Below are 22,381 nucleotides of genomic sequence, written 5' to 3'. Positions count from 1 at the left end.
GTGCAGGGGTGCAGGGGTGGAGGGGCGCTGGGGTGGAAGGGTGGTGGGGTGGAGGGGTGCAGGGGTGGAGGGGTGCTGGGGTGGAGAGCAGGAGGGGCCCCAGGACTCCTGAGGGTCAGAGGAAGACAATTTTCAGCAGCACTGCCATGAGCAGGATTGGGTCTCTTTCTGATTCTTCAAAAGGACCATGTGCCTTCCCACGACTCTTGGTGGCTGCCCTGTGCTGCTTTTACACAACGCTGCTCAGACTGGGCCCCAGGAACACTCTGGGTTCCAGCTGGAAACAGCTGTCCAGAACCGTAGGCCCAAAAATGGGATACTCGGTTGCACCTCAGTAAAGCTCTCCCCCTTGACTAGCCTTTCCTGGACCAGGAGCACATTTCTCAGGACTGCAGATGCAGCAGGCTGAGCCCTGGGGGCTGTGGAGATGACACGGGAAAGCCCGGGAGACGTCATGGGATGAGCTGACTCAGTTCGGAGCCCTGCTGTGTGGGCCTGGGTGGGGCAGGTGGAAGAGTCAACCTGTGCATTCCCCTCGGATACAGCCTTGCCTTTACAGGAGGTCAGGGGGTAGGTGATGCCAGTGCGGGGCCAGTGGCTGATGGCCAGGTCTATTCCCAGCGTTGGACCTTAAATATTTGAACACCATCCCTGCCTGCTCTGGATTTCTGGATGCTGTTTCCTGGGAACTGGGCCATAGGAGCCCCCAGGGTCTATCTGGATCACAGCGAAGGGGCTAACCTCACACCCCCGGCAGGGCTCTGCTCCCAGGCTGCTCACGTCAGGGGGCCAGCAGCTAAAAGGCCCTCCGGGGAGGACCGGCAGGGAGACGACTCCCTGAGCGGGCACCCAGGGAGTCTCTGTGCGAAGGGAGGGGCCGAGAGCACGGATTTTGTTCCCCGATAGATCAGAGTCTGGATCCTGGGCAAGCGACTGGCCCTCTGAGCCTCAGTTTACCTGTCTGTAAAAGGGGACTAATAACATCTATTCTACAGGGTTGTGGTGAGGGTTAAACGACTTATTCATAGGAAGCCTTCCAGGACTGCTGGCTCTCGGAGGCCCCCCAGGCCCACCGTGCATCCTCCCCCGGCCCCGGGCCTCACCTCCATCTGCCCGTTCTCCGCTGCGTCATGGAGAGGGGTCCCACCCCAGGAGTCTCTCATGATGGGGGCGCCCATCAGCAAGAGCCGGTCTAGAATGGGCGTGTGGCCGCCTCGAGCGGCAAAGTGGAGGACGGTGGCCCCCTCGTTATCCCGTGTCGTCAGGCCGATGTCCGTGAAGGTGACCTGAGGGCGGAGGAGGGGCGATGGGCCAGCTGAGGCTGGACGGGGGTGGCCACTCCTACCTCGGGGCAGGAAGCCCTGGGACAGAGCTGGCTCCTCCTGGCGCGTCCCGGGCAGCATGGGAGGAAGTGAGCTCGGTGATTTTGCTGGGAGGCTCCACGGTCCCCAAATCTGCCCCAGCCCTGACCGTAAGCTGAACACCCCCAGGGGCTGGTTTCACATATCAAATAAAGAAATGCCTTTGGCAGCACCTAAGCGACAGTAAACAGATGTTTGCTGAGGGAGGGAGGGAGGGAGGGGGGGAGGGAAAGGACATCCTGGCACCAGGCCTGTTTGTAACCTGATCACGCCTCCAGCGCAAAGATGCAGGGGTGCTGGGAGGCGGGTCCTGAGCAGCCTTCCTCATGGTGCGCCCAAGGCTGGTCACCCTGCGGCCTGGGCCCCGTCCTGCTGGCAGCCACATGAGTGACTTCCGGCCGGCCCTCCTCACGGGCCCCCAGCTGCCCCTCTGTGAGGACACCAGTGGGCTCCGGTGCACGGCGCCGGGCCAGGCCTGTGGGCGCGCAGTGGACCGCGTGCACCGGGGCAGCCATGTGACAGTGAGACGTAAGGGGCTCTTCTTCTGCCTTTGCTGATAGAAGGGGCTGGTGGATGTGGTGTCACCCCCTTTTCTCCCCTTCCTGCCTTGAACGCGGCCAACTTTCACCATGAGGGAGAGGCCAGGAGAACAGCAGAGATGTGACCCAGTGTCAACGGCCTCTACGTGGGAGGGACAAACTTTTAGTGGTTTAATGCACTGGTCACGGCAGCCAAATGCTGGCTGACCCGACATCCAAACGTGTCTGTTAGAGAAAGGACAGTGAGCCGGGAACAAGGACCCTCCCATCGGCCAGCTCCCCGAAGGGAGGGGTGCCCAGCGCTGAGTGCGTGAGCCAGGCTGGACGCTGCCCCCTCCCCTCTCGGGCCATCCTGCAGGAGGCGGGGATGGGGAGTCACATCTGGAGAAGCCGTCCCGGCCCTGGGACCCCGTGGCCCCAGCTGTTTCTCCCCAGGATGAGCCCCTATGGGGCCCCACGGGACTCGGTGGGCGTTTTTCCCTCCTGCCCACCGTCCCCCTGCTCCGGGGCACCGCCGCTGCTCCGAGCCGCTGCTCCGAGCCCTGCACAGCCCACTGGCTCACTCCCACACCACTGGCTGAGCACCTGCTGCGTCTGTGGCCCTGCGGCCAGAGATGACCGGGACTCAGGCTCCCGCAGGGCGAGGAGTCCAGGTCTGGGGACAGGCACGTTTCTGGGAGGCCAAGATCTGAACTACAGTGAGGGGACATAAGGACAACTCCACCCAACGGCCCGGGCGGGGCCAAACACAGGAAAGTTAGTGCAGCAGGAGCCGCAGAGCTTTCTCCTGCGAGAGGAGCTGGCCGTGTAGGAGGAGCTGCAGAAAGGGGGCCGGGAGGGGACACAGCCTGTACGAAGGTGTGGCTGCCTGAGGGGCTAAGGCCAGCCTGGGAGATCCAGCAGCGAAGGCAGGCTGGAGGCAACTGCTGGTGGCCTCTGAGGCCAAGGTGAGTGGCTGGAGGCCAGATTCCTTCCCTCCTTCACTCACTCATCAAACATCTCTGGAGCCTTACCATGAGCCAGGCACAAGGAACGCAGCAGCAGGGCTGCGCCACTGCTTCCTGGAGCTGCTGGAACTTACAGCCTGGGGTGGGAATAGACAACCACCAAGATGAAGTCAAACACGTTTATCAGCGTTGGCGCAGGAAAGACAGCAGGAGAGCAGGACGGGGTGCTGGGCCAGGTGGCTGCCATCCTAAACAGGTGGACGAGGGATGCAGTGGGGGGAGGCACACCTGGGGAGCTGTCACCAGGCAGAGGGTGCAGCACGTGCAAAGGTCCCTGGGGCAGGGAGGCCGGCCTGCTGGAGGGAGGGCTGGAAAAGCAGGCCCCACGCGAAGGGAGGGAGGTTCTGAGTGAGGAAGGGCTCTCCCTTCTCCACCAGTGACCTGCGTGACCTTCAGAGATGCCAGCAGACCCTGGGCTCCCAGCTCGCAGCCCTTCAGCGGCTCCCCAGTGCCCCAGGAAAGAGCCCAGGTCCTCCCGGGGCCTCGGTCTGCCTTTCCGCCACACCCCGCCCCACGGGCTCTCCCAACTGTGACTGAGCTGGGCCCCCGCTCCTCCAGGAACCTGCTTTGGGGCCCACCCCCTGCCCAGCCACCTCCTGCACAGCCTCAGCTCTGCCCCTCCCCAGAGAGACCTCCCCACTCTGAGACTTGGCCGGGTCTCTGTAATGGACCCTCAGGGCTCCCAGACACCCCACCAGGCCAGGTTTTTGGTGGCGGAGCCCGGAAGTCCTCAGCCCTGGAAGAAGTCCTGGCGGAAGGCGTCCTCCCCAAGCTGGGTCACTCTGTGTTCCTTCTGGAAAGAGGCCTGGGTGACCCTTCCGTGGGTCCAGAGGGCAAGAGGGGTGGGGCCTGGCCCTGGGCTCCAAATGGCCAGGGCCAGGCACTGCCTGTGCCAGAGACAGAGCAGCTGGGTGCCACCGACCCTGAGAGCACCCAGGAGACCCACCAGGACTCCTGGGGGAGGGGCAGGAGAGCCCCCAGGGGGCCCTGCACACGCCCACGGTCCTGCAGGGGCTGACTTTCAGTCCGTAGCCACCTCCAGTCAAAGCTGTGGGCTCCGGGCTGCACCCCGGGGCCGAGACTGGGCCTGGCACGTGGGAGCTCTGAGCCACGGGCCGGCCCATCTGCTCCCCCAACCACCGTGTGGGTCCTCGGACTTCCTGCGGGCAAACCGAGACCCAGTTTGGGTGCGCCGCGCCCACCCCAGCCGGGCGCCACTCGCTCGAAGGCGGTTCTGCAGGCGAGGGGCCAGCCTTCCCGGCCCTCCCCTGCCCAAGCCCCCGGCGGCCCCTTACCAGCCAGACGACGAGCGAGTAGTGGCCGCGGGCAGCGGCGGCGTGCAGGGCGCTCATGCCGTCGAGGGCGCGCAGGTGCACGTCGGCGCCGCAGTCCTTCACCAGGAACTGGGCCAGGTGCAGGTGGCCCTCCTGGCAGGCCAGGTAGAGCGGGGAGGCGCCGCTGCGCGTCCGCCGGTTCACGCCGCTGTGGAGGAGGGCGGGGTTCAGAGGGTGCTCGGCCCGGGGGTCGGGTCGCGGGGAGCCGCTCCAGCCAAGGGCCCAGATCGGGGAGGGGCGTCCCGGCACCTGGCTGAGCTGTTGCGGCCACCCCGCTTCCCGGCTGAGGTGAGGGGCCCAGCCGGCCACCTGTAGCGGTGCCCAGGTTGCGCACGGCGCAAGGGCACGGGGTGGGGGCTGAGGTGGGCACACGGGCCGCCGGAATCCAGCTTCCCCTCCCCCTGCCCCACCCCCACTCCCCATCAAGATGCGCGCGACGCCGGGGGTTGGCCAGCAGCGGGCGCTTCTTAGGGGGTGACTAGCCCAGCAGGGCCTGCAGTGGCTGGGTCAGGGAACCTCCAGAGCTGGGGGCCTGCTCTGTGCAAGGGGCCAGTGAGCAGGACACTAGCCCTTCTGTGGTGCCCAGCCCTGGCATCCGAATTCCAGGCCCCGATGTGGACGGACTGGGGCAGGGTCGTCAGATTTCCTGCGTCCGGCTTTGCCTCCATGGTGCTGCAGGCCCAGGAGAGTTCTCGGTCCCCAGGGCAGCCCCCTCCCCAAACCGGACCCACGCCCTGCTGACAAAGGCTTCACGTCTAGGTCCTGTGGTCGGAGCCGGTGGGAATGTGGGCCCTGGGGCGGGAGACCTTCCCGTGTGCTTTAGCGTGAAATCTTCCACTTTTCAAATGACAGACACTGCTTCTAAAGCTGCCGGTCTAAGAGCCACTCTGTGGCCGGCCGCGCCCGGGGCAGCTGGTGTGGACGCTCTGGGGAAGATCCGCAGAAGCGAGTCCCGAAGGCCTTTGCCGAGGGGTCGGGACGGGAAGGGCCAGGAACAGGAACACTGCTCCACAGCTGAGCTGTCCGGCCTCATCCGGGAACAACCGTGGGGTGACCAGGACAGCCAGCCGGCCAACAAGAGGCCCCGCAGAAGGAGAAGGGGTGTGGTTACAGAGGCAGGCGGGTTCGGGGGATAAAGGCCAGGTCAGGTGTGGGGTGGACACAGAGTCCCACCCGCAGCCAGGGCAGTAGCCCTGAGAACAGACGGTGGGGGGCAGGCCACGTGCACGGCACCCTAGATGGCCCGTTGTGTGCCCAGGGTATCTTTTGTGGGGGGCAAGGACCACAGCGGTGCCCACGATGAGGAAGGGGAGCCCTGCTGCCCCCTGCCCCCGCCTCGCCATCCACCAACTCCAGGCGGTGGGACAGGGGTTCACAGTGTCAGGAACAGGACAGTGTGGAGGGAGAACTCAGGCCGACCTGACGGGGACCCCAAGTCCACTGCACAGCCTCTGCTCCCTTCGGGTGACTAGAGGGGGCCACCCTCCCAGCCAGGGGAAGCCGGGCCCTGAGACGCCCCCAGGCAGGGCCGCGAGCTGCCTGAGCATATGGAGCGCCTCCTGCTCTGACTGCTGTAGCAGCTTCCTCGCCGCTCGCACCGCCCCCTCCACGCTCCGAGCCTCACCCCGAGCGCTCTCCGCCCGCGCCTTGGCTCCAGCCGTGCCCCTCCACACTCCCCCCGCCCCCAAGGCCCGCCTCCAAGGCGGCAGCCCCTCCTCCTCCGCCCCCGCGGCGCGGCCTCCCCAGCACCTGCACCCCCGGGCCGCCCAACAGGCGGCGCTGCGGCTCCTCACCTGCCGTGGGCGGCCGTCAGGAGCTTCAGGCAGGTCAGGTCCCCGCTGACGGCGGCGTGGTGCAGCGGCAAGGCCCCCTCCAGCGTCTCCAGCGTGGCCGCGTGGCCCTCTCGCAGCAGCCACTCCACCAGCACCGGGTGTCCGAAGCGGGCGGCCAGGTGCAGCGGGGAGACGCCCGAGGAGTCTCGGTCCTACGGAGGCACGGTCGGGCGGTGAGCGGGCGGCGGGCCCGGACCCAGCCCTGCCGGGCAGCACCGCTGTGGCCAGAGCCAGCCGCCCGGGACCGCACCGCCCGGGACCCCGCCCGAGAGCTTCCGCCCCGCCCCTCCCGCCGGCGTGCCCCACCGCGGGCGTGCGCAGGGAGGTCTCGGGGACGGAGCCCGGCCACCTGCTCGAGGTCGGCGGCAGGGCAGGGTCAAGTCCAGGTCTTTGGGGGTCCAAGTCCCTGATCCTGAGCCTCCGAGCTCCTCCCCTTCTCTGCTCGCAGTCAGAAAGGCCTCCGCTCGCCCCGCTGCGCCCGCGCCGGGCCGGTGGCCTCCCTGTGTGCAGGGCTGCGTCTCCGGGCCTCTGCCCCACCCCCACTGAGCGCCCACCCGCCGGCCCCCGAGTCCTCCTGCCGGGGACCCTATCCACCGTGGGCCTCTGGCAGAGCTGGGCGTTCTCCCAGGCACAGAGGGGCCCCGCGCCCGCCCTCGGGGTTGTGGGAAGAGCCGCTGAGGATGAGGATGAGGACGGCTCGTAGTGCAGCAGGAGCCGCAGAGTTTTCTCCTGCCAGAGGAGCTGGCCGTGTAGGAGGAGCTGCAGAAAGGGGGCCGGGAGGGGACACAGCCTGTACGAAGGTGTGGCTGCCTGAGGGGCTAAGGCCAGCCTGGGAGATCCAGCAGCGAAGGCAGGCTGGAGGCAACTGCTGGTGGCCTCTGAGGCCAAGGTGAGTGGCTGGAGGCCAGATTCCTTCCCTCCTTCACTCACTCATCAAACATCTCTGGAGCCTTACCATGAGCCAGGCACAAGGAACGCAGCAGCAGGGCTGCGCCACTGCTTCCTGGAGCTGCTGGAACTTACAGCCTGGGGTGGGAATAGACAACCACCAAGATGAAGTCAAACACGTTTATCAGCGTTGGCGCAGGAAAGACAGCAGGAGAGCAGGACGGGGTGCTGGGCCAGGTGGCTGCCATCCTAAACAGGTGGACGAGGGATGCAGTGGGGGGAGGCACACCTGGGGAGCTGTCACCAGGCAGAGGGTGCAGCACGTGCAAAGGTCCCTGGGGCAGGGAGGCCGGCCTGCTGGAGGGAGGGCTGGAAAAGCAGGCCCCACGCGAAGGGAGGGAGGTTCTGAGTGAGGAAGGGCTCTCCCTTCTCCACCAGTGACCTGCGTGACCTTCAGAGATGCCAGCAGACCCTGGGCTCCCAGCTCGCAGCCCTTCAGCGGCTCCCCAGTGCCCCAGGAAAGAGCCCAGGTCCTCCCGGGGCCTCGGTCTGCCTTTCCGCCACACCCCGCCCCACGGGCTCTCCCAACTGTGACTGAGCTGGGCCCCCGCTCCTCCAGGAACCTGCTTTGGGGCCCACCCCCTGCCCAGCCACCTCCTGCACAGCCTCAGCTCTGCCCCTCCCCAGAGAGACCTCCCCACTCTGAGACTTGGCCGGGTCTCTGTAATGGACCCTCAGGGCTCCCAGACACCCCACCAGGCCAGGTTTTTGGTGGCGGAGCCCGGAAGTCCTCAGCCCTGGAAGAAGTCCTGGCGGAAGGCGTCCTCCCCAAGCTGGGTCACTCTGTGTTCCTTCTGGAAAGAGGCCTGGGTGACCCTTCCGTGGGTCCAGAGGGCAAGAGGGGTGGGGCCTGGCCCTGGGCTCCAAATGGCCAGGGCCAGGCACTGCCTGTGCCAGAGACAGAGCAGCTGGGTGCCACCGACCCTGAGAGCACCCAGGAGACCCACCAGGACTCCTGGGGGAGGGGCAGGAGAGCCCCCAGGGGGCCCTGCACACGCCCACGGTCCTGCAGGGGCTGACTTTCAGTCCGTAGCCACCTCCAGTCAAAGCTGTGGGCTCCGGGCTGCACCCCGGGGCCGAGACTGGGCCTGGCACATGGGAGCTCTGAGCCACGGGCCGGCCCATCTGCTCCCCCAACCACCGTGTGGGTCCTCGGACTTCCTGCGGGCAAACCGAGACCCAGTTTGGGTGCGCCGCGCCCACCCCAGCCGGGCGCCACTCGCTCGAAGGCGGTTCTGCAGGCGAGGGGCCAGCCTTCCCGGCCCTCCCCTGCCCAAGCCCCCGGCGGCCCCTTACCAGCCAGACGACGAGCGAGTAGTGGCCGCGGGCAGCGGCGGCGTGCAGGGCGCTCATGCCGTCGAGGGCGCGCAGGTGCACGTCGGCGCCGCAGTCCTTCACCAGGAACTGGGCCAGGTGCAGGTGGCCCTCCTGGCAGGCCAGGTAGAGCGGGGAGGCGCCGCTGCGCGTCCGCCGGTTCACGCCGCTGTGGAGGAGGGCGGGGTTCAGAGGGTGCTCGGCCCGGGGGTCGGGTCGCGGGGAGCCGCTCCAGCCAAGGGCCCAGATCGGGGAGGGGCGTCCCGGCACCTGGCTGAGCTGTTGCGGCCACCCCGCTTCCCGGCTGAGGTGAGGGGCCCAGCCGGCCACCTGTAGCGGTGCCCAGGTTGCGCACGGCGCAAGGGCACGGGGTGGGGGCTGAGGTGGGCACACGGGCCGCCGGAATCCAGCTTCCCCTCCCCCTGCCCCACCCCCACTCCCCATCAAGATGCGCGCGACGCCGGGGGTTGGCCAGCAGCGGGCGCTTCTTAGGGGGTGACTAGCCCAGCAGGGCCTGCAGTGGCTGGGTCAGGGAACCTCCAGAGCTGGGGGCCTGCTCTGTGCAAGGGGCCAGTGAGCAGGACACTAGCCCTTCTGTGGTGCCCAGCCCTGGCATCCGAATTCCAGGCCCCGATGTGGACGGACTGGGGCAGGGTCGTCAGATTTCCTGCGTCCGGCTTTGCCTCCATGGTGCTGCAGGCCCAGGAGAGTTCTCGGTCCCCAGGGCAGCCCCCTCCCCAAACCGGACCCACGCCCTGCTGACAAAGGCTTCACGTCTAGGTCCTGTGGTCGGAGCCGGTGGGAATGTGGGCCCTGGGGCGGGAGACCTTCCCGTGTGCTTTAGCGTGAAATCTTCCACTTTTCAAATGACAGACACTGCTTCTAAAGCTGCCGGTCTAAGAGCCACTCTGTGGCCGGCCGCGCCCGGGGCAGCTGGTGTGGACGCTCTGGGGAAGATCCGCAGAAGCGAGTCCCGAAGGCCTTTGCCGAGGGGTCGGGACGGGAAGGGCCAGGAACAGGAACACTGCTCCACAGCTGAGCTGTCCGGCCTCATCCGGGAACAACCGTGGGGTGACCAGGACAGCCAGCCGGCCAACAAGAGGCCCCGCAGAAGGAGAAGGGGTGTGGTTACAGAGGCAGGCGGGTTCGGGGGATAAAGGCCAGGTCAGGTGTGGGGTGGACACAGAGTCCCACCCGCAGCCAGGGCAGTAGCCCTGAGAACAGACGGTGGGGGGCAGGCCACGTGCACGGCACCCTAGATGGCCCGTTGTGTGCCCAGGGTATCTTTTGTGGGGGGCAAGGACCACAGCGGTGCCCACGATGAGGAAGGGGAGCCCTGCTGCCCCCTGCCCCCGCCTCGCCATCCACCAACTCCAGGCGGTGGGACAGGGGTTCACAGTGTCAGGAACAGGACAGTGTGGAGGGAGAACTCAGGCCGACCTGACGGGGACCCCAAGTCCACTGCACAGCCTCTGCTCCCTTCGGGTGACTAGAGGGGGCCACCCTCCCAGCCAGGGGAAGCCGGGCCCTGAGACGCCCCCAGGCAGGGCCGCGAGCTGCCTGAGCATATGGAGCGCCTCCTGCTCTGACTGCTGTAGCAGCTTCCTCGCCGCTCGCACCGCCCCCTCCACGCTCCGAGCCTCACCCCGAGCGCTCTCCGCCCGCGCCTTGGCTCCAGCCGTGCCCCTCCACACTCCCCCCGCCCCCAAGGCCCGCCTCCAAGGCGGCAGCCCCTCCTCCTCCGCCCCCGCGGCGCGGCCTCCCCAGCACCTGCACCCCCGGGCCGCCCAACAGGCGGCGCTGCGGCTCCTCACCTGCCGTGGGCGGCCGTCAGGAGCTTCAGGCAGGTCAGGTCCCCGCTGACGGCGGCGTGGTGCAGCGGCAAGGCCCCCTCCAGCGTCTCCAGCGTGGCCGCGTGGCCTTCTCGCAGCAGCCACTCCACCAGCACCGGGTGTCCGAAGCGGGCGGCCAGGTGCAGCGGGGAGACGCCCGAGGAGTCTCGGTCCTACGGAGGCACGGTCGGGCGGTGAGCGGGCGGCGGGCCCGGACCCAGCCCTGCCGGGCAGCACCGCTGTGGCCAGAGCCAGCCGCCCGGGACCGCACCGCCCGGGACCCCGCCCGAGAGCTTCCGCCCCGCCCCTCCCGCCGGCGTGCCCCACCGCGGGCGTGCGCAGGGAGGTCTCGGGGACGGAGCCCGGCCACCTGCTCGAGGTCGGCGGCAGGGCAGGGTCAAGTCCAGGTCTTTGGGGTCCAAGTCCCTGATCCTGAGCCTCCGAGCTCCTCCCCTTCTCTGCTCGCAGTCAGAAAGGCCTCCGCTCGCCCCGCTGCGCCCGCGCCGGGCCGGTGGCCTCCCTGTGTGCAGGGCTGCGTCTCCGGGCCTCTGCCCCACCCCCACTGAGCGCCCACCCGCCGGCCCCCGAGTCCTCCTGCCGGGGACCCTATCCACCGTGGGCCTCTGGCAGAGCTGGGCGTTCTCCCAGGCACAGAGGGGCCCCGCGCCCGCCCTCGGGGTTGTGGGAAGAGCCGCTGAGGATGAGGATGAGGACGGCTCGGAGGCTGCTGGGACCCTCGGGCTGCGAGCGAGCGCTGAGTCCACACCCGCCCCCGGCTCCGGGCTCTGGGCGGACGTCCTCACACCGTCAGAGCTGGCTCACCGACCTCTCGTGGCCCTTCACCCACGCACGGAGCAGCCACCGGGCCGGCAGGAGAAGCGAGAGGCGGGCGGGGTGGAAAGGCCCCTGACAGACCGTCACCCAGCCCTGAGACTCTTCTCTTTACATCAAGCTTCTCGTCCCACTGACCCCACAGCTGCGCCTGTGCCGTCACCCACCGGGGCCCGGGCGCCCGCCTGGCTTCCCTTCGTACGGACCCTTTTCCAGACCCTTCGGAAACAGGCCCCACGGATCAGGCCTGATAAGGGCCCGTGAGATCGCCAGTGGCAAGGCCAGGCGCTCCTGGGTGGGGCGCGGGGAGAAAGAACAAGGGTGGCCCTCTGTGCTGGGCGCTGGGGAACGCGAGGGCGTTTAGGAGGTGCCCACTTTGGGGGTGGAGGGAAGTGGGGCAGAGACGGACGCCACTGGCCGTGCCGTGGGGTCCGCGTGGTGACTCCCCGAGAGGGACAGCCCAGGGCCGAGGTGCCCAGAGGAGGCCGAGGGCTCCGGATCCGGCTCTCGGCTCACGCCTCCCTCGATCCCCATGGACACGGGTCCCCCCATGGACACGGGTCCCCCCGTGGCCACCTTCCCGCCCAGCTCACCTGCAGACCGCAGCCCCCTTCGCGCACCAGCCAGCACAGCTCGGCCAGGCTGCCGGTGGCGGCGGCGTCATGCACCGGCGTGGCCCCATTATGGGCCCGCTGGTTGCTGGGCAGCTGGGCCCGCTGCACCAGGAACTTGACGCAGGCCAGGTGGCCGGCCCGGGTGGCGTGGTGCACCAGGCCGGCCCCCAGGGCGTCGGTGACGCCCGGGCCCAGGGCACCCGCCTCCAGCAGCCGCTCCAGGGTGGCCAGGTCCCCATCCTTGGCGGCCGCGAGCGCCCGCTGCTCCCCCATCCGCCCGGCCGGCTCTCCTCGACTCACACACAGGCCCGGGCTTCCTGTTTCAGGCGTGGACGTGGCTCCCGGCTCGGGTTACCTGATAAGCAGCGCAGAGGGCAGATGGGAGGCGGCGGGGGTGGGGGGGACAGGCCTTGGGGACCGGGCCTCCGCAGCCCAGCCGCTCCCGCGGCGCCCGGAGCTGCGGTGGCCTGAGGGCGCGGGGGAGGGCTCACACCGGGTTTGGGTTGGCGATGGGCGCTGGCCCGGGGGACACTGCCCTGTGCTGGCCCACGCCTCCTCCTCCCATGGAGCGAGAGCTGGGATGGACTTCCCGCGTCGAGCGGGTGTCCACAGTGATGGTGTCCTTTCCAGAAAGCCGTAGGCTCCCGAGCGTCTGCTTCCCCCAGGCTGGGGGCAGCCGCCCTGAGGGCTGTGCTGGGCCCTGGGAGGCCACCTTCTCACAGGAGGGCAGAGCCATCCAAGTGGAGCCCTTTCTGGGGACCTTAAGTGTTTGGGGCGTGGTGTCACCCACCGGGAGCTGGGGGCCTGCCTGGCCCCTGGGAAATCTATGCTGGATCCTGGCCTCAGCTGGCCTTGGAGGCTCCGCGAACCCCCGGACAGCAGCTGCTCCCCAGGCCGGTGACAGGCACAGGGCCCTGACCCAGAGTCTCTGGGGCTGCAGCTAAAGGTCCCGAGTGCATCTTTCAGAGCTGCCAAGCATCTTTTTCCAGACTGTTCGCTTCCGTGGGGCTGGACACCCATAGTTCTTTGCTGGGGGAATCGGGACACCACAGCCTTTGCCTGGCGGAAGCAGGATGCTGCATGTTAGGGACCTTTCTAGAGCTCCCAGAGACACAGTCGCAAGCCGAGTTCCTGAAGCTGAAGCGTGATTATGCAGTGAGCAGTGGGTCTGACCCCACCCCCCAGCCGGCGCAGACACACTGGTGCCCCCAAGAGAAGCGCCCACTAGAAGAACCACAAAATGTCCAAAATAGGCATTGGAAGCTTTTATTAGTTCATCTGATTTCTGATGGTTGTCTCCTCAGTGCCATCATGAAGTTCCTTGCACCTTTCAACCGCACGTTAAAAGTGTTATTCAATTAAAAAACCACTCCTACGTAAATGTCTCCATAGACAAGACATTTGATGTGAATCAGACACCACAATGCCTCTGTGAAGATCAAAGAATCCTCCCGCAAATACAACTGAGATGGGAGCTGAGCGAGGGATACACGATTTTCCGCCTTGGGAATGACCCAGCATCACGCAGGCGCCGCCGCCCGTGACTCTGACCGCTGAGCTGAAACCCTGAGTAAATGATCGAATGGAAGGGACGGGAGGGGCCTGCGGACTGGGAGAGAGGGCGCCCAGTGGTCGATGGCCCGAGTGACCAGCAAGTGATCAGGAGGATGGGCAGGCCCGGGAAGCGGGGGGACGCCAAGCGGGGAGGGGGCCTGACCGCAGGGGCCCCCACCCTCTGGAAGGGGCTTGAGAAGGGCCATGGGGGTGAGGAGGGACCGACCTCTCAGCCAACAGGTGCACAGAGGCCAGGACAGCAGCCAAAAACCAGGGTTCCTATTTCCATGAGAGCAGCTGACAATCAATTATAAATACTAGGATTTTACCTTTCGGATAAAAATGCCACCTTCCAGGAAGGGCGTGCTTATAACAAGCTCGCCCCACTTCCCAGAGGGGGGAGCGTGGACGCGGCTAAAGCGTTTCTAATCCAACTGGTGCCACTGGGCAGCAGTGACAGGGACGGTCCCACGAGGGCATCTCGTCCTGGGCCCCTCAGCACCGGTGGCGTCTGTGGGCGCAGCAGACCCGCTCCCTCACTGACCAAGGGACGGGAGGGAGCCCGGAGCCCACACGCTCTGGGACGAGAGGAGGACTCCTTCTGGCACCGCCCGGGGCACTAGGCCTGGCCCTCCAGCCGGGCCACCGCCTGCTTCAGGTCCTGCACGACGAGGTCCACTTCAGCCTGGGTGGTGCTGCGGCCCACGCTGAGCCGGACGGCGTTCCTGGCCAGGTCCAAGGGGACGCCGCAGCCCAGCAGCACCGGGGATGGCCTGTGGGGCGGGGAGACGGGCCAGCCGTCGGGACCCGGGCTCTCCCAGGCTGCCGCGTGTCCTCTGCCGGCTCCCCACTGGCCACGCACACTCTTTGGCCCACCGTCGCCAAGGGCCGGCTCAAAGCCCCCCTGCTCTCCAGCCGGGCCTACCCCGGCGCAGACCCCGGCCCCGGGAGCAGAGGCGGCCGTTGGCCCCTGCACCCGAGAGCCGGAGCCCGGGGTACAGTGGTAGCTCCCGTCTCCAAGGAGCTAGCGGGCTCGGTTCCCGGTTCCCGGAGGGGACACAGAGCCACACGCGAGGCAGAGGGCCGGCCTCCTGCAGACACTGGAGGCTGCGGCCCACCCAAGTCAGTGCTGAGCGTGGCCCCGGTGCCCTGGCCTCGAACCGAGGCCTCTTGCTCATCACGACCACAGCTCTGCTCTCTCCAGAGCCCAGGTGGCCGCACCCAGCTCTACTCCCGCCTGCAGGCCCCCCAAGAAACCGAGCCCCTTCTCTTCCTGCAGCAGGGCTGCTCCGGATGCCCAGGCCCCAGGCTCCGCCCCCTCCCCTCCCGGCAGGGGGCGTGATCTGAACCCAAATCTGGTCACAGCTGCCAGTGTTCTTGAGGCTGAAGCGGGCCCTGCAGCCTGGCCCTGCTGCCCCAGCCCGCCCCCCTCCCCTCTCCCCGCCCCACGCTGAGCCCTGCTGCCCGTCTCCCAGTCCGGCCCGGGGGCCCCTGTAGGCTGCAGCTCCCGCCCCTTCCTCCCGAGGGCCCGCGCTGCCTGGTCCCTGTCCACGTCCCTGCTAGGCTGCAGAGCTGCCCAAACCTGGAGCCGGATGCGCCCTGGATGCGGCGGCCAAGTACGTGGAGAGCACTCACCGGTCTCCATGGTCCGAGTGGCACGCAGCCCCCGTGCTGGCCAGCAGCGTCCTGCACTGGGCCAGCACCAAGCGGCCTAGGAGACAGAGCACAGAGCCCCTGAGGTGGAGTCCAGGCGGGGGCTGCCTCTCTTCCCTGCTGCAAGTTTGGAGGCTCCCTCCCTCGTACCACCCGACGACGGAACCCCAGGGCACAGGTCCCTCTGACGGCAGGTGAGAGAAACCACAGAAGCGCTTCCTCTGCCCCGGGCTGCAGAAAAGCAGACACTCTTCGGCCTCATAGGACTGGCCTTGAGAATGTGGTATCCATCAGCTGCCTGGCAGGACACGCAGCATCCTGACGAGCTGCCTGACCGAATAACGTGTTGTCCTGGTAATAATGTCTAACTTGACGTCTCCGTTTTCTAAAGGGAGAGACACTGGAAGCTGTCTCTGTTAAGCTAGGAGGCGCTTCCCTCTTCCTTCACAGGCACAGAGATTAAAAAAATACAATGATGGGAATTCCCTGGCGGTCCAGTGGGTAGGACTCTGCCCTCTTACTGCCGAGGACCCGGGTTCGATCCCTGGTCGGGGAACTAAAAATCCCACAAGCCACGTGGCGCGGCCAAAAAAAAAAACAAAAACAAAACAAAACAAAACCCAACACCGATGACTGCTGATTTAATTAAAATGAACAGCCCGTCTCATTTAAATTAACAGGTCATCACAGAATATAAAGTCTGCCCCCAGAAAAAGGGGGGCAAGACATTAGAGGGAGGAACTTCCCTTCCCACGGCAGGGAGAGCTGGAGAGTTTGCCACGTGCTTCCTTCCCAACGAGGATGCACTTCAGCCCCGGTGACGGCCGCCCCAGGGTTTCTTCATGGTCCAAACACGCTGCCCTGTTTCTCAGAGTGACCACGAGGCAACGACCTCTTCTTCTCAGAGGTGAAAACTGCCCTTCAGGTCGGCTCTCCCGTGCTCTCGGGGCCACCGTAATCTCCTCCCAGACAAACAGGATGCTCTACACCCTGGACTCAAGCCTCAGGGACCCCGGGCGGCCGAGTCCTGCACGCGTCTGGGATACGAGTCGTCCTAAGGCTGATCCTAACCCGAACCCTAACTTCTGCAGCTGGGAGGCAGAGATCGCAGGAACTAACGAAGCCCACACATCTGCACTTCAGCCTGACTCTGAGCCAGTTTTTGGTTGGTTGCCTCTACTTTCCCGACCCTCGTAAAATGCTTTGTAAAAATCGCAGACAAAGATGGACCAACTAGCCTAAAATTCAGTTCACTTTATCTCCGTCCCTCACATCTTTGGGGCGGGGCTAGGACCCTGTGAGAGCTGAGCACCGCTGTGCTGCGTCCAGAGCCTTAGCACCCGGAGCATGTCAGCAGCTGTGCCCAGAGCCCCACCACCACGGGACGGTGCCTGGTGGCGTGACCCTGCCCTCGGCCAGTGCCCACGCCTCCCCACAGCTCAAGCTGTGCCCAGCCCGGCCCAGCCCGGCCCCCAGCCAGGGAGAGCTGGGGGCAGTCGCCACCTTGCAGCTGGGGTCCCTGGATGGAGAAGTTACAGGTGTTGGGGAGTCGCTCCGCGCCTGGGAACTGGCTGTTCAGATGGATTCTCTTACCAAATTCTGCCTGGAAAATTAACAGAATATGCAGTAACATCTTCGAAGCCCCCTCCCCCCAGCCGTTTGAACCTCAGACTTTCTGGAAAACGAAACCTCACTCTCGGGAATTCCCTGGCGGTCCGGTGGTTAGGACACTACACTCTCACTGCTGAGGGCCTGGGTCCAGTCCCTGGTTGGGGAACTAAGATCTCGCAAGCCACACGGTGTGGCAGGAAAATAACCCTCACCCTCCACACACACAACGATTATCTTCCTGGTAAGCATCTACTGAGGACAGTCAGGGAGACCGCCTCTGGAGGGCCCAGGTGACTGGGAGGAAACAGTGCTGAACACATCCGGGTCGTCTTCACACACTCCCTAAAGATTCCGTCTCTGGCATCTCTGTCGCGTGTCTGTGAAGAGGCCGCTCGGCCCGGAGCCCTGCTTGGGGGTCTCGCGGCCGCGCACTCACCGCCAGCCTCTCCTCCAGGTAGTCGCGTACATCCCGCATGTGGGCTTCGTAGGCCTCGCAGTTCTCTGTCACCAGCTCAGCCGCCTGGGGACACAGGAGGGCCCCTCAGTTACGGCAAAACGAGGGGAGCAAGACCGCTTTAAGCAGCAGAGGTGATTCTCCCCGAAGACAGACAGGTGGCATGGCCTCAAATTGCTCATTTTCTGGAACCTCACAAACACACAGTACGCGCCGACCGTGTGACCGGGGCCAGGGTAAGTGCCGAGTCCCCTTCACTTGTTAACAGGAATTTACTTTTTCAGGCTTCCGGATACCCCAGGCACTGGAGAGCCCCCAGCCAGTGACCAAAGGCCATCCCAGTCCTGAAGGCACATCCATCCGAGGGACAGACACACCAGGCAGGCGGTGACCACGGTGGGCGACGGGTGGGCGCCGTGACGGGAGCTCGGGGCAGTGGGCAAGGCGAGCGCCCCTGGAACAGGGTGAGCGAGGGGGACAGCGCCCCAGAGGCCCCATGACAGGCGGGATCTGAGCCTAAACTTTACAAGGCAGATGCACGTGGATTCTGAGGAAGGGGCGAGCTGCTCCGATTTGTGTGCTAGACTGGACGCTACGTGGAGGATGGATGAGGCGTCCACGCACAAGACGGGGACGTTCTGGCCTGGTCGGTACAAGGGGTTAGGTCCTGGGCGTCTCGTGGAGACTGAACAGGCAGGCCCGGCTGCTGCAGCAGGCGCGGGGGACGGGACAGGGCAGGTCAAGGGCACCTCCTGGATTCCTCAGCTGAGAGCCTGGGTGGTAGGAGGCACCACGGGGAGAGACGCCAGCGACCGGGGAGAGAGAGCAGGACGCACCGTGGGCCCAGAGGACACGCTGAGGAAGCAGCGGGGACGTGGGCCTCCCAGCAGGTCAGGACGTGCCCCGAGACGTCAAGTCCAAGACCGGCGCGCAGGCTGGCATCAGAGCCACGGGGCAGGGTGAGCACAGCGAGGGAGAGGAGGCTGACGGGTGAAGAGGCAGAGAAGGAGCCTGTGGGGGAGACGCGGCCCCACCGCTGCAGGAGGTCGCAGGGCGAAATGGGGACCTCCTCGACCAGCTGCTGGGGAAGAGCAAGGAGCAGGTGCCAGGAGGACGGTGGGGGCGAGAGTGCGTGCGGCTGCTCCACGGGGCCGAGGACCCGGGGAGGGTGGTTTTAAAGGCTGGGGGAGGAACACCCTGGCAGAGGGCTGTGAGGGTGCAGGGGAGCGGGCGGCCGCAGGGGGCGCCTTTCTTCAGCCGGCACACGGGGAGGGGGTGGAGGAAGGCGGCGGAGAGACCTGACTCGCCCCAGGGGGGCCGGGACACACCTCCCAGGCGAGAGGGGGCGGGGCGTGCCCGAGCCGGACCACGCCGAGGACGGCCAGGCTGGGCAAGGGGAGGGGGCGACAATGGTGTGCCGCCCCCCCAGCGACAGCAGGGTCAGAGGGCCTGGGCACAGGTGCAAGCCAGGAGCGAGGAAAGGGTCACGGCTGCGGAAGGGAGCGGAGGGGCCTGCTGCTGCCGCTGTGCCGCCGTCTAATCCTCCTCAGGAAGATCTTCAAGAAGCTGCCCCTCTGTCCCCATCTCGGGGTTGGGGGGGGCGGTAACTGGACCCAGGGGATGAGCCGACCTGTGGTCATGACCTCATTGCTTTTAATATTAGAAGAGACTTGAGAAAATACACTTCCCTTTTAAATGCTAAGCGTTTGAAACCCACTCCACAGATCTTAAAAAGCACACCTCCAGGTTGATAAATAAAATTCAAGGTTGCTCTTATGTTGCTCTGTTTCTTGGGATCATGCACGTGATCTCTCCTAAAGCAGGATACCTATTAAAGCTGCTGGGAAACTGCTGTGAGATCATAGAAAATATGCACTCTGGTCTCCGCCCTGGACCAGGCGCAGAGCTCCCGAGACCCTTGGAATTTTCTAGGCGAGCGGAGCATGAAGGGCAGCCTTGATTCTAATATTTGGCCTTGGGCTCTGCTTCCTGCTGCCGAGCCCCTAGGTCCCTTGGGGCTTCCTGGTGACACTGTCCTTTGCTCTAATGAGGCGACCCTGAGTGGGCTCTGGAGAGGGGCTGGTCACCGAGCCCTGATTAGAAGCCTGGAATTTCTGTAGAGAGGGGAGGGGGGCTGGAGATGGAGTTGATGGCTGATCAAAGCCTCCATAAGAACCTCAACAGTGTGGGTTCAGAGAGCCTCCAGGTTGCTGATCACAGAGGTGCTAGGAGGCTGGTGCCTGGAGAGGGCGTGGAAGCCCCTTCCCACATCCCCTGCCCTACATTTCTCTTCCTTCTGGATGTTCACCTGTATCCTTTATCATATCCTTTCATGATAAACCAGTAATCTAGTTTCTGAGTTCTGTGAGCTGTTCTAGCAAATACACGGAACTCAAGGAGGGGGCCATGGGAACCTCTGATTTACAGCTGGTTGGTCAGACGCACAGGTGACAGTTGGCATCTGAAGTTGTGGGTGCCCACAACTGAGCCCTTAGCCTGTGGGCTCTGACAGTAACTCTGGGTAGACAGTGTCAGAATTGAGTTGAATTGTAGGACACTCAGCTGGTGCCACAGAATTGCTGGGTGGGGACCCCCAACCCCGCACATCTGGTGTCAGAAGTGTGGTGGGTGTGGCAGTGGCGTGAGAGTGAGGCGGAAACACAGGAGGAAGACATCGATGGACAACGCAACGGCTTCAGCTGTCCGAGGTCGCCAAGGCTTACCTTCCCAAGGCCGGCAATCATCGGGGTGTTCTCTGTCCTGTAAGAGACAAGGGATTCAATCCTCTTTCCATGCAAAGCGATAAACAAACATCCCCGGAAGGAATCCCGTCTATCTGAAAGTCAGGTGTTCAAATAAAAACAGTCACACCAACATCTTTCCTAAACAAGGGCAGCTGCCAGCCCCCAAACCCTCGTCATCGCCCAGGGACAGTAGACATGGCCCACCGTGGGCAATATACAGTGGGTGTCCAAGTGACAATTCTACCTGGACCCGCCTCCTACCCAGGAGCAAGCCCTCCTCCGACTGCAGGCCCCAGAGCCCCCCTCTTCGGTCCCCTGCCAAACGAGGTGAGGGTCTGAGGAACTCACTCCCCACCCCGTTCCCTTCAGCTGACGTTTCAGCTGAAGCCTCTCAACTGTAATACGGGATGAATCTTTTGTTACTAGAGACTTGGGGCGTAGTGTGTGTGCTCAGGGGGGCTGTGCAGGAGGGGACAGGAACACCCCCGGAGACCAGTGGTTCCCATACACTGATGTAACAAACTGAAAAACAACTCTTCACTCTATTTCAGGAAAAACAAAACAAAACATTAACTTAACTTTCTTAAGTTTACATTTTGGCTAAATAAAGTTGTCTTAAACCTTTGGAGCTGGCTACTGCTTCTTGACTACCAGAGAGCAAGGTAAGTGAGCTCACAGCACAGGTATGACAGGAAGCGAGATTCCGCTGATCACCTTTGGACAAGCTTATTGGTCAGGACTGTCCCCGGAGACGGGCTCCGACGCCTGGGGGTGCTTTGGGAAGAACGAGGCGCTCCGGGCTCTGTCCTAGGCTGGGAGATCCCGAATGTCATCCCTCTTTGGGCCTCACCCTTCTCTGTAGGATGCTACGGTCAGACCAGAAGCACCTCTCAAGGCCTGTGACTTGTGACTGACTGTAGGCATGGCGGGGTGGCCCAGCTGGGCCCCTGTGCGGGACCTGGAGCCCACGCGCACTAGCCCAGCGCTGCTGTTAGGCCTGTCCCCGCCTCCACGCCCACCCAGAGCCATGCACACCCTGCTCTCACACCTGTCCACCCATGGAGCTGCCCACTATGGCTCCTGGCACAGGTGATGTTCTGCCTTTCTTCCTTTTTAAATTGAACTCTTTATTTTGACAGAATGTAGATTCACATGCAATTGTAAGAAACAGCACAGAGACATCCTGCGTACCCTTTACTCGGTTTCCCCCAAGTAACACTGTAGGACAGTATCACAACCAGGATACTGACAAGACACAGACATTCCCACCACCACAAAGACCCCTCCTGCTGGCCTTTTATAACCACACCCACTTTTATAACCCACACCCTTCAGCCCCCCTTCCCTCTTTAACCTCTGGCAACCGCTAATCTGTTCTCCACATCTGTAATTCTGTCATTTCAAGAATGTCATATAGATGGAATCACAGAGTTTATAACTTTGAGGGACTGGCTTTTTTCATCCACCAAAATTCTCTGGAGATTCTTCCAGGCTACTGTGTATCAACGGTTCACTCCTTCTCATTACTGAGTAGGGTCCCATGGCACAGATGTGCCCCCGCTGGTTTAACAGTCACTCATTAAAGGACATCTGAGTTGTGTGCAGTTTGTAGCTATTATAAATAAAGCTGCTAAACACTTCTGTGTATGGGTTTTGCTTGTGAACATAAGTCTTCGTTTCTCTGGGATAAATGTACAGGAATGAAATTCCTGGGTTGTATGGCAGTTGCAATATTTACTTTTTAAAGAAACTGCCAAACTGTTTTCCAGAGCAGCTGTACCATTTTACGTTCCAGCCAGCCAAGTATGAATGACCCAGTTTCTTTCCGTCTTCGCCAGCATTTGGTGTGGTCACTATTTTTTATATTAGCCATTCTGACAAGTCTGTAGTGATGGTGTCTCCTTGTGGTTTTAATTTGTATTTCGCTAGTAGCTCATGATGTTGAACACCTTTTTATGTGCTTATTTGCTATCCTCTTTGGTGAAATGTGCTCCTGGCTTTTGCCCATTTTCTGACTGAATTGTTTGGGGTCTTTTTGCTGCTGAATTTTGAGAGTTCTTTATATATTCTAGGTCCTAGTCCTTTTTCAGAGCTGTCATTTGAAAACATTTTCTCCTAATGTGTAGCTTGTCTTTTCATCTTCTTAACAAAGTCTTTTGCAAAGCAAAAAGTTTTAAATTTTGATGAAGTTCCACTTATCAATTTTTGGGTGTTCTTAGACTTGACACCACAAGTGCATCCATTTTATGCTGTGGTGTCAAGTCTAAGAACTCTTTGCTTAGCCCTAGATCCTGAAGATTTTTTCCTATTTTTTTCTAAAAGTTTTATAGTTTTATGTTTTACATTTCAGTTCACGATCTATTTTGAGTTACATTTTATAAGGTGTGAGACTTAGGTTGAGGTCTACTTTGCCTGTGGATGTCTTGAGTGCTCCAGGACCGTATGTTGAAAGGCTATCTCATATCAGGTGAATTGTGTTAGCTTTTTGACGAAGTAGTCCACTTCATCTGAGTTATCAAATTCATGTGTGTAGGGTTGTTTGTGGTATTCCTTTATTATTCTTTTGATGTCTGTAGGGTCTGTAGTGATACCTTATTTCATTCTTGATATTGGCAATTTGTTTCTTCTTGTTTTCTTTGTCAGTCTTGCTAGAGGTTTGTCAATTTTACTGATGATTTTTTTTTTTTTTTTTTTTGCAGTACGCGGGCCTCTCACTGTTGTGGCCCCTCCCGTTGCGGAGCACAGGCTCCGGA

The 22,381-nt window shown here is 63.1% G+C and overlaps 2 protein-coding genes across 11 annotated transcripts in view; both read right to left on the bottom strand.

The window, feature by feature from the left end:
• ESPNL (espin like) overlaps nucleotides 1–11,885 on the bottom strand; it is a 34,960-nt gene extending 23,075 nt beyond the window's left edge. The window contains exons 1-4 of the mRNA XM_024124633.3: nucleotides 11,592–11,885; nucleotides 10,150–10,340; nucleotides 8,318–8,504; nucleotides 1,104–1,286 (exon numbers count right to left, since the gene is read on the bottom strand). Coding sequence (XP_023980401.1) covers nucleotides 1,104–1,286; nucleotides 8,318–8,504; nucleotides 10,150–10,340; nucleotides 11,592–11,885 — 855 coding nt within the window. The remainder of the gene's footprint in view (nucleotides 1–1,103; nucleotides 1,287–8,317; nucleotides 8,505–10,149; nucleotides 10,341–11,591) is intronic.
• Nucleotides 11,886–12,870: 985 nt separating this feature from the next.
• SCLY (selenocysteine lyase) overlaps nucleotides 12,871–22,381 on the bottom strand; it is a 32,176-nt gene continuing 22,665 nt past the window's right edge. For 9 of the 10 annotated variants that reach the window (XM_028483065.1, XM_028483025.1, XM_028483028.1 and 6 more), the window contains 5 exons: nucleotides 19,608–19,644; nucleotides 16,867–16,950; nucleotides 16,323–16,422; nucleotides 14,802–14,877; nucleotides 12,871–13,939 (listed from right to left, as the gene is read on the bottom strand). In XM_028483065.1, the coding sequence (XP_028338866.1) occupies nucleotides 13,786–13,939; nucleotides 14,802–14,877; nucleotides 16,323–16,422; nucleotides 16,867–16,950; nucleotides 19,608–19,644 (451 nt within the window). In that variant the 3' untranslated portion in view covers nucleotides 12,871–13,785. Of the gene's footprint in view, nucleotides 13,940–14,801; nucleotides 14,878–16,322; nucleotides 16,423–16,866; nucleotides 16,951–17,026; nucleotides 17,963–19,607; nucleotides 19,645–22,381 lie in introns of those variants that run through there. The other variant, XM_028483037.2, reaches the window with a different exon arrangement.

This window comes from Physeter macrocephalus, chromosome 2 (assembly GCF_002837175.3).
Source record: "Physeter macrocephalus isolate SW-GA chromosome 2, ASM283717v5, whole genome shotgun sequence".
Classification (NCBI taxonomy): Eukaryota; Metazoa; Chordata; class Mammalia; order Artiodactyla; family Physeteridae; genus Physeter; species Physeter macrocephalus.
Note: the sequence above shows the minus strand (reverse complement) of the source record. Positions and strands in the feature narration are given on the sequence as shown.